Source organism: Pan troglodytes, chromosome 13, assembly GCF_028858775.2.
Source record: "Pan troglodytes isolate AG18354 chromosome 13, NHGRI_mPanTro3-v2.0_pri, whole genome shotgun sequence".
In the NCBI taxonomy this organism is placed as follows: Eukaryota; Metazoa; Chordata; class Mammalia; order Primates; family Hominidae; genus Pan; species Pan troglodytes.
In genome coordinates, this window is record NC_072411.2 from 117,299,486 (window position 1) to 117,313,884 (window position 14,399).

Sequence of the window (14,399 nt, forward strand, 5' to 3'; positions counted from 1 at the left end):
TGGAGCTTGCCCTAATTAAAGTCTATATTCTATCTTCTAAGTGGTCTATAGGCACTATTCCAGAGGTAGTTCAAAATTAATATCCATACTCTGTTTCTATAGCTTTTATGTTACCGATAAGATGGGCAGTCTACACTGGGGATAGAAAATCAGAAAATTCAGTTATGCTTGAGTTCATCCTGTATTTGGAAAACGCAATTAATTTCTCAAAACATGTCTTTTAGTTCCTTTATAGCCATTAGTGCATTTTAAAGAAATATTGTTATTGCACATGCATTTCTACATTATATAAGTACTGTGATTTATATCAACAGTTGACTCAATGCTTTAGTTAAGTAGTAGGCTTTTGTTAAAAATTTGACATTGTGAAGTTAAATGTAGTACAAATTAGCTAATAGTAATTTTTCCCTATCTAGTTTCTTAGTAAACTCAATGTGTATTCCAGCAATAGATAGTATTTGTGTACACTTTCATGGCATTCTATAATGTTTTTGGAATTTTTGAAATTTAGATTAAGATGATGTCTTAATTTTAGTCCCCTCGATATGAATGATAGCTGTTTAGAGAACTAAATTTTAGGTGCCATCTGGGTAGTTCCTAGTATAACATAAGGATATACATGTGGATATGTGTGCATGTTTATAAACATACATAAAAATATATGCATATATATTTTCTAACATTTAGTTTTCTAATAATTCTATAAAATCAATTTATTTGTCCAGTTTTACAGATGGGAAAACTAAAGTTGAAAAAAGTTAAGTAACTAAATAACACAAGGTTATTTAGTTAATAATAAGTACAGCTGGGGCCTCTCTATTTCAAAGTTTATGTTCTATCCACTCTATATGTTGCCTCTAGCACAAAAGCTTTGCTTCAACATGGTGGGGAGGAGGAGGGCAGAACATTTCTGCACAGAGCCCACAGGCATTTTTAACTTGTCACCCAGCTGTGTTCCGAACAGTTGGCCACAGAGGTATGGCTGTATTTTTCTCATCTCTGCTCTGTATACATGACTGGTGATACCTCAGGCATTTTTATGTTTGCCCCAAGAATCTCCTGGTTCTCAGGTGTTGGGTTACTTCCAAACCCTAGCAACCATGGAGATCAGTTAGACTGTCTCAGGGCGTAAATCTTGGTCAGCCTTCAAGCCTGACCCTCTGCCTAACTCACCTGACCTATTGTCCCAAAGTAACATCTTCAAAGACTGAACATTTGACAATCTCATTAAATCTTTCAGCATTATTATCATTAACATTATTAATTAAATGTCAGTAGACTTCATTCATCTTTATCTAACAAAATGTAACTTAATAAATAATGACACCTGGGCTTCCATCTTCTCTGAAATCCTTTACACCATTGATACTTGATATTTATTTTACTTCATAGATTATTTTTCCTCTCTTCATCATATAAAAATGGAAATTATCAAAACAAAACATCATCAAAACAAAACATCATCAAAAACAGGTTGCTCTCTGAGTAAAGGTAATTTTTAAAAAGAGTTTTTGTGATTTATGTCTCAGCATAGCCTTCATCTCAGTAAGGCAACAATCCTGTGTGTCCTTTCATATGCTTTTCTCGACTTTTGAGATTGCTCATTTCTGCTTATTACTGTCTTAACTTTAACATTATATAATCTGATTTCGGTGGTTGGTTTATATACAACATACAATGTAAAAAAATGCTGGAGAAATAATAAAAATTCCTGTGGGGTCCATTTGTCTCTATTACTTGTTCAACAAAGATTAAGATAAACCAATGAGACCATAATGTTGTGATAAAATACAGTCATTTGTGAGAAAATTATGGCTTTTAGTGACACTGTCGGCTTTATCATAATAATAAACAGCTGACTTTAAAAAGTCCAAGCCATGTATTTAATTTAGAATTTTCTAGTAGTCACATTAAAAAAGTAAAGGCCGGGCGCAGCGGCTCATGCCTGTATTCCCAGCACTTTGGGAGGCCAAGGCGGATGGATCATGAGGTCAGGAGATCGAGACCATCCTGGCTAACACAGTGAGACACCGTCTCTACTAAAAATACAAAAAATTAGCCAGGCGTGGTGGCGGGCGCCTGTAGTCCCAGCTACTTGGGAGGCTGAGGTAGGAGAATGGCATGAACCCAGAAGGCAGAGATTGCAGTGAGCCCAGATCCCGCCACTGCACTCCAGCCTGGGCAACAGAGCAAGACTCCATCTCACAAAAAAAATAAATAAATAAATAAATAAGTAAAAAGAAACAGATGAAATTAATTTTAATAATATATTTTAACTCCATACATCCAAAATATTAGCATTTCCATATTTAATAAATATAAAAATTACTAATGAAATAATTTAGGTCTTTTACTCTACTAGGTCTCCAAACTTATGGGGCATCTCAGTGCAGATGCTAAATTTTAATTGAAAAGTCTTCACCTGTATTTAGATTTCATTAAATTTACAGATGAAAAAGTAGATTCACATACCTAAGCCATTGTTAACATACTAAAAAGTATTACAATAACTGAACCAAGTATCAGTTTTTAAAATTTAAATTAATCAAAGTTAGTAACGTTACACATTCAGTTCCTTAGGCACACTAGCACATTTCAAGTGCTCAAAAACCACATTAACTAGGGGCTATCATGTTAGAGAGATCAAGTATTACTGGACCACTAAAAAAAGAGTTGTTCTGACTAAATAAAAGTCAGATGCTATTCTATCAAAAAGGCAAACTATACAATGGTAGAAAATATTTGGAAACCATTTATCTGATAAACAGTTAATTTCCAAAATATAAAGAAAACATATAAATAGCCAATAGACGTATGAAAAAATGTTCAATCATCAGAGAAATGCAAATCAAAATCTTAATATCATTGCACAGCTGTCAGGATACATATTATTAAATAAAAAAAAGACAAAAAGTATTGGCAAAGATATGAAGAAATCCAAACCTTCCATGCTATTGGTAAGAATACAAAATGTTGGCTGGGCGCGGTGGCTCACACCTGTAATCCCAGCACTTTGGGAGGCCAAGGTGGACGGATCACCTGAGGTCAGGAGTTCAAGACCAGCCTGGCCAACATGGTGAAACCCCATCTCTACCAAAAATATGAAAAAAATTAGCTGGGTGTGGTGGTGCATGCCTGTAATCCCAGCTACTTGGGAGGCTGAAGCAGGAGAATTGCTTGAATCCAGGAGGTGGAGGTTGCAGTGAGCTGAGATCATACCACTGCACTCCAGACTGGGCCACAGAGGGAGACTCCGTCTCAAAAAACAAACAAAAAAACAAAATGTTGTGTGTCCCAAACCTTTTTTTATTTCTTCTACAAAAAAAGGGGGGGGGGGTGTGAATATATGTGCAGAACGTGCAGGTTTGTTACATACATATATGTGTACCATGATGGTTTGCTGCACCTACTAACCCATGCAACCTGCAGGCCAAATCCAGCCCTAAGGCCTGTTTATGTAAATAAAAGTATATTAAATACAAAAAATTTGTTAAGCTAGTAGATTTCAAGTGTTCTCACCACAAAAAAATAAGTATATGAAGGAAACGTATATGTTAAATAGCTTGATTTAGCCATTCCACAATGTAGATATATATTACAACATGTGGTATGCCATAAATATATACAATTTTTGTCAGTTAAAAATAAATAAAAAGAAATACTGCTGAATTAAAGAAAATTGAAGATAAAAAATTTACCAAAAGAATACAAAATAGGCCAGGTGCTATGGCTCACACCTGTAATCTCAGCACTTTGGGAGGCCGAGGCGGGCAGATCACAAGGTCGGGAGTTTGAGACCAGCCTGGCCAATATGGTAAAACCCCGTCTCTACCAAAAATACAAAAATTAACCGGGCATGGTGGCACGTGCCTGTATTCCCAGCTACTCGGGAGGCTGAGGCAGAAGAATCGCTTGAACCCAGGAGGCAGAGGTTGCAGTGAGCCAAGATCGTGCCACTGCACTCCAGCCTGGGCGACAGAGCGAGACTCCATCTCAAAAAAAAAAAAAAAAGGAATACAGTGGAGTTGCTATGGAGAACAGTATGGAGGTTCCTTAAAAATTACAAATAGACTATCATATATGATCCAGCAATCTCACATCTGGATTCTTATCCAAAAGAATTGAAATTAGAATCATGAAGAGATAGTAGTATTGCTGTGTTCATTGCAGCACTATACACAATAGTCAAAATGTGGAGATAACCTAAATGTCCATCAACAAATAAATGAATAAGAAAACATGCTATATAAACACAATGAATACTACTCAGACTTAAAAAAGAATGCATTTTGAAATATGCAACAACATGGATGAACCCTGAAGACATGATGTGAAATGATAATGCATAACCACTTAAGCCAGTCACACAAAGCAAAATACTACAAAATTTCTTGTATGGGAAGTATATAAAATAGTTAAATTCCTAGAATCAAAGAGTCAAATGATGGTTTCTAGGGTCTGATTAGAAAGGGAAATGGGAGTTGCTAATGAACAGGCATGGAGTTTCAGTTAAGCAAGATGAATAAGCTCTAGAGATCTGCTGTACAGCATTGTACCTATAGCTTACAATTTAAAAATGTGTAAAAAGGGCAGAGCTCATGTTAAGTGTTCTTATGAAAATAAAATAATTTTTAAGTCAAATGTCATTTGCTTCATAATAATTTGAAGCTATTTCTCTTTAGGTTTTATCTTTGTTTGGGATAGAATCTCATTCTGTCACCCAGGCCAGAGAGCACTGACATTATCATGGCTCACTGCAACCTCAAACTCCCAAGCTCAAGCGATCCTCCCACCTCAGCCTCCCAAGTAGCTGGGACCACAGGTATGCACTACCATGCCCAGCTACTTTTTTATTTTATTTTATTTTTTTGTAGAGATAGTATCCCACTATGTTGCCCAGGCTAGTCTTGAACTCCTGGGCTCAAGCAATTTTCTCATGTCCACCTCCCAAATTGTTGGGATTACAGGCATAAGCCACTGCACTCAGCCTCTTTTAAGTTTTATTTTATTTTTAATTGACACATAATTGTTCATATTTATAGAGTACAGTGTGATAATTTGGTACATGTATACAATGTGTAAAGCTCAAATTAGTATAATTAACGTATCCATTGCCTCAAACATTTATTATTTGTTTATGATGAGGACATCTGAAATCCTCTTTTACCATTATTTTGAAATATACAATGGATTACTATTAACTGCAATCACCCTGCTGTGCAATAGAACAGTAAAATTTATTCCTCCTATTTAATTGTAACTTTCTACCCCTTGATCAACCTTCCCTCATCCTCTCCCCTTTCACCCAACCTCTGGTAATCATTATTCTACATTCTACTATGAGATCAACTTTTTTAGGATCCACATGAAAATGAGATTATGTAGTATTTGTCTTTCTGTGCATGGCTGTTTTAATTTGTTGAGGAACCTCCATATTATTTTCCACAATAGCCATTCTACTTTACATTCCCACCAAGAGTGTGCAAGAGTTTCCCTTTCTCTGTATCCCTGCCAGCATCTGTTATTGTTTTTGTCTTTTTGATAATAGCCATTCTAACTGCAGTTAGATGATATCTCATTATAGTTTTGATTTTCATTTCCCTGCTGATGAGTGATGTTGAGCATTTTAAAAATACACGTGTTGGCCATTTATATGTGTTATTTTGAGAAATATCTATTCAGATCTTTTGTCCATTTTAAATTACATTATTTGCTTTTTTGCTACTAAGGTGCTTGAGTTGAAGCCATTTATTAATAAGCTATTTTCATTATTATGCAGACTCTTTTACATTTATAATCATTACTTGACAACATACTCTATTGCATAGTGCCAAAATATGCAATAATTTTATTTTAAAATTTTAAGGGAATTAAAATAGCTGCAGAACTTGGATCAGAGGTTGTTGTTAAAATAGCCACAGCACAATGTTTTTGCCAGTGTAATTTGCTCCACCAAAATAATGCCTATTTTTAGATCTTCTGTCTTTTACTAAATATTATTTTGTGGAATTTTTGTTGTTGTTGTTGTTGTTGTTGTTGATTTTTTAATCAAATTTCATCGAGGTATAATTTAAATACAATAAGATGCACCTATATTAGGTGTACAATTAAATGAGTTTTTTTTAAGTTGTAAAGTGATAATTTTAATTGTATAAACTTACGGGGTACAAAGTGAAGTTATAAGTTTTGACAAATACACATACATGTAACCACCATGCCAATTAAGATACAAACATTTCAATCACCCCAGAAAATTTTTCTCATGCAATTGCTCCTGAATCCACTGATCTGATTTCTAACATTATAGATTAATTGTGTCAATTCTAGAACCTTCTATAAATAGGATGATACGCTATCTACATACACAGTATATATTTTTTGTTTTGATGTTTTTGCCAGCATAATATTAATGAGACTTATTTACCTTGTATGACTCAATAATCTGCTTATTTTTATTGTTGTGTTGTATTTTAATATATGAATAAACCACAATTTGTTTTGCCATTTTGTTTATAGAGATTTGATTACCTGGCTCCACTTTTAGCTATTATCAAGAAATAAACATCAGCATACAAGTCTTCATATAGGTGTACATTTTCATTTTCTTGGATAAATACCCAAGAGTAGAATGCAGCCTCATATGGATCTACTGTTTTACTTCATTAGAAGCTGTCACACTGTTTTCCAAATGACTGTGTTGTTTCCCATGCTAACTTGTAATATATGACCGCTTCAGTTGCTGTACATTCTTGCTAACACTTGGAATTATCCATCTTTTAACATTTAACCCATTCCAGTGAGTGTGTAGTGATATCTTATTTGGGGTCTGAATATTATTTTGACTCTTTTCACTGCTAAACTATACAAGTCAAATAATTCCCCTTCTCCTTTTACAGATTCACCTGTTTGCTTCCTAAGACAGAAGATAAATAGGAGGAAAAGGATCAGAGTCAAAATTCTGAGTGAATGAAAATTTCCCTAAGAGATAAAATGAGGGTTAACATAGAGAATCAAACTTCCTAATATCTTGCTTCTTCTGTATTCCAGTTATGGTGTGTTACCATGGAAAGAGTATAGGACTGGGATTCGAATTCTTTAAGTTTAGGTCCTGGCTTTGCCATGTACTAACTGTAGAACCTTGGGGAAGCCATTTGACCTCCATAAGGATTTGTCTCCTCTTCTATAAAATGGGAATCCATTGTCTCCAGCTCAAAGCACTATTCTGAGAATCAAATGAGATTGTTTTATCAATACAAGGGCTTATTATAAGGTCTTTGAACAGATATAAGCTCTTAAAAGCATTCCAAAAGTAAAAAACAATCTCTTCTGACGCTTTAGACATATAAAATAGACTACATCATGCTATTAGTGACATATAAGAGAGGCAGCCTGGGTTCTGGAGTTAGAAAATCTAGTTGCAAACCCTTCTAGATGCAGGATCTGCAAATACTTAATTTTTAGGACTGTTAATCTAATTTATAAAATAAATACTGTTTGTTGTAAGATTCAATGTGATCATGTGTACAAACGGCTTGGTAACATGTCTAGCATGTAATAGGCACTTAATAATCGAACATCATTGATGCAGTAGTTGGATTTTTAAGGCACATTTTCAAATTAGCTATACAGGGCAATCAAAACCTAAGTACTGTCCATTAAACTCTAAATACTGGCCATGCCCAGATCTCTTTTACGAATAAAGTAACCTTTAAAGGTGTTTCTCCTGCAAAGGTTTTAAAATCTTTATAACATATATACCAAGGCTAGCTGATATGCAGGCTTGGAAAGGTCATTTCTAAGCTGACTACACATGAGGGAGGCCAACCTCTTTGAGGTGGCTTGGAACAAACCTGTTACCAATATGGTTGTTTTATGTTGGATGGTACCAAACAAAACTCACTGAGATATTTTATTCCTGGATAGTTTAAATGCTAGTTGCATAGTTTAAATGCTCAGGTTGTCCCTGAATGAACTGGAGTCAGTCGTGCAATATACTGTTGGTCCTGCTGTACACCTCATTCTTAGAAGCTCTGTGATACCCAGTAACAATACAACAGTTAGGATCAGTTCCTCGTGGATGCTTCCATAACCTTGATGACCACAGTGTATGTTTCTTCTTTGCTTAACTAATACACTCACCTTCACTGCTAAAATCTGCAATAAGAGGCTGAAGGATTATTTGCTCTGTGTTTAAATAACCCAGATAACAGTAATCATCACAGGTAACATTTTTTAAACACTTCTTTGTGAACACTAATATTACATTTAATTCTTACATTTTCTTACCTGTTTGCCTTTCGAAGAACATCAAATAGATTGCTTAGTGATGTGTCATTCTGAAACACATTTGGAAAACTAGACAGAAGCTGCCACACAGCTTTCTGCTCTTGCACTTGTGAGAAGAAAGACAGCATTCTGACTATTTCCTGAAACACTATCTTCTGATTGTTGGGGTCACTGGATAGCTTAAAATATAAAACCACAAACAGAGTAAAATGAGACTTTAACATTCGTAATCACGTGGTTTGCTGTTTTTAAAAGCATCAAAAATCTAGATTTTCACATAAGCAATTCTTTTAGATCTTCACTCAGTTTGAAGCCAATCTTTTATTTGGAAAACCAGCAACTACTTCTAATGTTCTTAAACATAATTGGATCTTTTCCCTGTAACTCCAGAAATTGGCATAAAAGTTTGGTTAACAAAGCTGTATTTATATAAAATATTTCAAATTATATATTTGGAAATTAAAATTAAGTTCCTAAAATAATATTAGCTCTGAGTAATGTCTTTTTTTCTTAGGACTTGGTTTAGGGTTGCAGATATATCTTCCCTATACTTATTACTAGATGTTATATTGTTTGGATGGAGTACTCCTTAACTAATATATAGATTAGTAGAGATACGGATAGATTTTTTTATATATATAAAATATAATATAATATAATATATATAAGAGCGTGTGTGTGTGTATATATATATACATAATTCAGGAAAATGTTTACTATTACAATTACACATACTTAGTGCTATGTGATTTTGAACAATGTCTTTTTTACCACATGTTCTATTCTACATGACTGCCAATTTTGTTAAAAAAAAATTGTAAGTACTTTACATTGGATTGGGGATTATTATAACTGTACTTTTTTGTGATCTCTCATTGTATGTGGGGTTGCATTAAATGTAGATTATTGGTGTCTCATTTTTACCATTGTTGTTTAAGGCTAGTGTATGTACTATTCATAATAGCAAAGACATGAAATCAACCCAAATGCCCATCAATGATAGACTGGATAAAGAAAATATGACACTATACACCATGGAATACTATGCAGTCAGAAAAAAAGGAATGAGATCATGTCCTTTGCAGGGACATGTATGGAGCTGGAAGTCATTATCCTCAGCAAACTAACACAGGAACAAAAAACCAAACACTGCATGTTCTCACTTGTAAGTGGGAGCTGAACAATGAGAACACATGGACACACAGAGGGGAACAACACACACTGGGGTCTGTCAGAGGTGGATAGGGGGAAGGAAAACATCCAGATAAATAGCTAATGCATTCTTGGCTTAATACCTAGGTGATGGGTTAATAGGTGCAGCAAACCACCATGGCATACATTTACCGATGTAAGAAACCTGCATGTCCTACACATGTATCCTGGAACTTAACATTAAATTAAATTTGTTTAAAGACTAATGTATGCAAACACTCCATAGTAGAGTGTTCTTGCTTCTAATGTATAATATTTTGGTGAGAGGGATATACTGTTTTATCAAAATCTAACTTATTGCTGAGGAATCACATTACCTAACTTCAGACTATACTGCAGGGCTACAGTAACCAAAACAGCATGGTACTGGTACAAAAACAGACACATAGACCAATGGAACAGAATAGCAAACCCAGAAATAGGGCTACACACCTACAACCATCTGATCTTCAACAGAGGTGACAAAAACAAGCCATGGGGAAAGAACTCCCTATTCAATAAATGACATTGGGATAACCAGCTAGCCATATGCAGAAGAATGAAACTGGTTACACCATACACAAAATTCAACTCAATTAAAAAATATACACCTTGCTTACACCATATACAAAATTCAACTCAAGTTTGATTAAAGACTTAAATGTAAAACCCCAAATTATAAAAACCCTGGAAGACAGCCTAGGCAACACAATTCTAGACACAGGAAATGGTAAATATTTTATGACAAAGATGCCAAAAGCAATCAAAATAAAAGCAAAAGTTGACAAATGGGATCTAATTAAACTTAACAGCTTCTGCACAGCAAAGAAACCATCAACAGAATAAACAGACAACCTACAGAATGGGAGAACATTTTTGCAAACTATGCATCTGAAAAAGGTCTAATATCCAACATCTATAAGGAAGTTCAACAAATTTACAAGAAAAAAAAAACTCCACTAAAAAGTGGGGAAAGGACATGAACAGATGCTTTTCAAAAGAACATATACCTACAGCCAACAAGCATATGAAAAAAAGCTCAATATCACTGATCATTAGAGAAATGCAAATCAAAACCACAATGAGATGCCATCTCACACCAGTCAGAATGGCTATTAAAAAGTCAAAAAATAACAGATGCTGGTGAGGTTACAGAGAAAAGGGAACACTTAAACACTGTTAGTGGGAGTATAAATTAGTTTAAACATTGTGGAAAACAGTGTGGTGATTCCTCAAAGACCTAAAAACAGAGCTACCATTCAACCCAGTAATCCCATTACTGGGTATATACCCAGCAGAATATAAATTATCCTACTATAAAGACATATGCACACATATGTTAACTGCAGCACTAGTCACAAAATAACAAAGACACAGAATCAGCCGGGTGCAGTGGCTCACGTCTATAATCCCAGCACTTTGGGAGGCCGAGGCAGGTGGGTCACTTGAGGTCAGGAGTTCGAGATGAGCCTGGCCAACATGGCAAAACCCTATCTCTAGTAATAATACCAAAAAAAAAAAAAAATTAGCTGGGTGTGGTGGCCTGCACCTGTAGTCCCAGCTACTCGGGAAGCTGAGGCACGAGAATCACTTGAACCCAGGAGGCGGAGGTTTCAGTGAGCTGAGATAGCACCACTGCCCTCCAGCCTGAGTGACAGAGTGAAGCTGTGTCTCAGAAAAAACAAAAAACAAAACAAAACAAAACAAAAACAAAGACATGGAATCAACCTAAATGCCCATCAATGGCAGATTGGATGAAGAAAATGTGGTACATATACACTGCGGAATGCTATGCAGCCATAACAAAGAACGAGATGATGTCCTTTGCAGGAAAATGGATGGAGCTGGAGGCCATTATCCTTAGCAAATTATGCAGGAACAGAAAACGAAATACTGCATTTTCTCACTTATAAGTGGGAGCTACATGACGAGAACACATGGACACAAAGAGGGGAACAACCGACACTGGGACTTACTTGAGGGTGAAGTGTGGGAGGAGGGTGAGGATCAGAAAAAAATAACTACTGAGTACTAGGCTTAGTACCTGGGTGACAGAATAATCTAGACAACAAACCACTGTGACATGAGTTTACTTATATAACAAACCTGCAATATGTGCCCCTGAACTTAAAATAAAAGTTTTTGAAAATTCACAATTAAAGAAAAATTAGCTTTTCAAACTAGGTTTGAAGTCAGTGAGAAAAATAAAAGGATTTTACCCATTATTCTAAATTCTGGCAGTTATATGACTGTGACAGTTTAATTATTAAACTTGTATCACAGCCTGAGTAATCTCACCTAAAGATCTCAGAGAAAACAATCAAACTTCAGTTACTGTAGAGCAAAGCCATATTTTATTTATAAAGGTGTGTCCACATTAACCATAATGTAATATTTTTGGTTTAGCATTGAAATCGTTTCAACCTTTCACATTAAATAAGTAATACTACTTAAGATTAAACTTTGTGTGCAAATGTCTATGTGAGGAAAACATGCCTAAGGTAAACAAATATCCCAGTCAGCATTTCCCAGTCTACATGGGCTATAGATTCACCCTTTAATTCACGTTGAGTCACTTTGTGGATCAAAGAGCTACACTCACCTGGGAGAACTGTTTGTTTAGTTCTTGGAGAGAAGACTCTAAAAGGGTCTTGTTAGAAAGGCAAAATTTGTTAAAAACATTTCTTCCTAGAAAGGTCCAAGAGAAGGCATCATCCACAATGTATCCTGGATAGCTGTCACACAGTTCTCTTCGTATATCTTCTGAAGTTGAATTTTGCTTTAACAGCTAAAAGCATGTGTGAAAAGAGTAAAATAAGAGTGTTAATAAATGTAGATGTTCAAATATTCTATTCTTCAAGGAATCTAAGCTGTCTTCAAAATAGCCATTTTGAGGTCCTCCATTATAGCAGCTATTAAAATAGCAATAAAGTAGATAGAGTTTACCCATGAAACTTGTAGAGTGAATGCATGAATGTGGTAAATTCTTGTCATTGTTATTATTTAAATGATTTATATATGAATTGTTTGACTGAACTCATTTCTTGTCTCTGACCAGAAAACCTCAATGCACAGAGTCTTTGCTTACAAAAATCTTCATGCATAAAAATCTTATTCACTTTTTCTGGACATTGAGTAGCAGAAACTCAGGTGTCCTAACTCTTCATGGCACTCATAGGAAACTGGTTGTGATCTTTGGAAGACTTCCAACAGAAGGAGCTTCGAGGTCTATTCCTAGGATGAACAGTGTTTATTTACAGAAGTGTACAAATATAGATTGCTTCATTTGCAAAGCAATTCTTCCATCTAAGTCTTATATATAGAAAGAAAAAGGAAAACGTATGTGAAAGTATATAATAGCAGGCATAACTACTAAAAGTAGTCATTGGAAATCATTTACATAATGGAATCATCATAATCTCCCTATATATGTCATAATTCAGGCCAGTCACAGATATAGCAGTATTTTACCCATAATATCGATCATATTTACCATTATTAAGTTGTTTAGATATTTACAGAGCTGATGACAGTTAGTTGTCAGACTTAAGGGGTCCATCTTAATAATTAATTCTTATTACTCCATGAGGTGAGGTCAATTTCATCCTCCCCTTAAGTGTGTATTACAAAACCTACATGCTACCTTCTAGTGACTCAAATTCTAAAAGTAATAGAACAAGACAGAATCCACTTATCTGGATGTACTGTAAGTGTTAGGCCTTCTAGTCATTCATCCGTATCTCTCTTCTAACATTCCACATAAACTCACCCAAAAATGATTTCTCTACTCATTCTTGCAAGTGTTGCAGAAAGCAGTAAAGAGAAAGAAAGAGGAATCAGAGAGATTGCTGACATAGGCATCAATATATCATCCTAATTTTTACATCCCTTCCCTGCTCCAACTACTCTAAAAATATGTATCCATACATAGAAATTTCATTTTTGGCTTATCTCCCCTGGATATATAGCTCTGTGCTGCCTCACAAAATTCTGAAATTCTATTCCATATGAGAAAGATAACTTGGGAGTTTCAATATGACAAAGTAGCATTTTGGAGAATAGCATTGCTCTTCTAGATATTAAAGAATTTATCTGATCCAATGCAAGACTGTCTACTTCTAGGAACCAATATGTAAGAATTGGAATGGAATAGAATAATGTTCTCTAATTTATACACTGTGCTTGATTGGGGGAAGCTTTAGACTGGAATTAACTGGGCATATTGAGAGACTTCTATGCCAGACAAAAAACATTAGAAACCTCAAATATTATGTAAACTAGACTTTCAATGTCTAGATTGGACAGATTGAAAGGTCCGTCTATTTTGGCCAGCATGGGCAGAGTTGATGAGTGTGATGCCATTTCCTGGAGTCCGCTTTTGTGCTGGCCTTTGGCTCATTTATATAACTCAGTTTATTGAAATGCCTCAGTTAAACAGAGTATTAATTTAAGTATAACTAACAAAGTCATATTAAGTAGCAGTGGTTATGGTTACTGGAATGTTAATAAATGTTAAAGACATGTCTCATGATCAGATAAAAGAAATGGTTGCTATATAAGATATAGATATATTATTAAAAATGCTAGTGTGTGTGTGTGTGTGTGTGTGTGTGTGTGTGTGAAGGTGATGGGGGAAGGAGAGAAGAAAGGTGAGTGGGAGAGAGAGAGAGAGAATAGTATCTCTAATGCCAAATGTTGAAAATGAAGTCTTTTCACTTCTAAAGAGCACATAAAACAGGACTTAAATACCTATGGGACCAGCCAAATAACTTAAATATATTAATCTGGCCAGATGAAAGACAATAAGGGGAAGTAGAGATTGTAGTTACAAAGAGCACGTGTTCTGCCTAAAGGCATTCACATTCAATTTCTTAAAATCTCCGTACACACACTCACACACACATTTAGCTCACAGGCTGCCA

General features: G+C 35.1%; 1 protein-coding gene across 1 annotated transcript in view; it reads right to left on the bottom strand.

Annotated features, from left to right (window-relative positions):
• Positions 1–14,399, bottom strand: part of ABCA12 (ATP binding cassette subfamily A member 12) — a 206,679-nt gene that overhangs the window by 106,025 nt on the left and 86,255 nt on the right. The window contains exons 6-7 of the mRNA XM_016950439.4: positions 12,080–12,265; positions 8,287–8,465 (exon numbers count right to left, since the gene is read on the bottom strand). Of these exons, the coding sequence (XP_016805928.3) occupies positions 8,287–8,465; positions 12,080–12,265 (365 nt within the window). The remainder of the gene's footprint in view (positions 1–8,286; positions 8,466–12,079; positions 12,266–14,399) is intronic.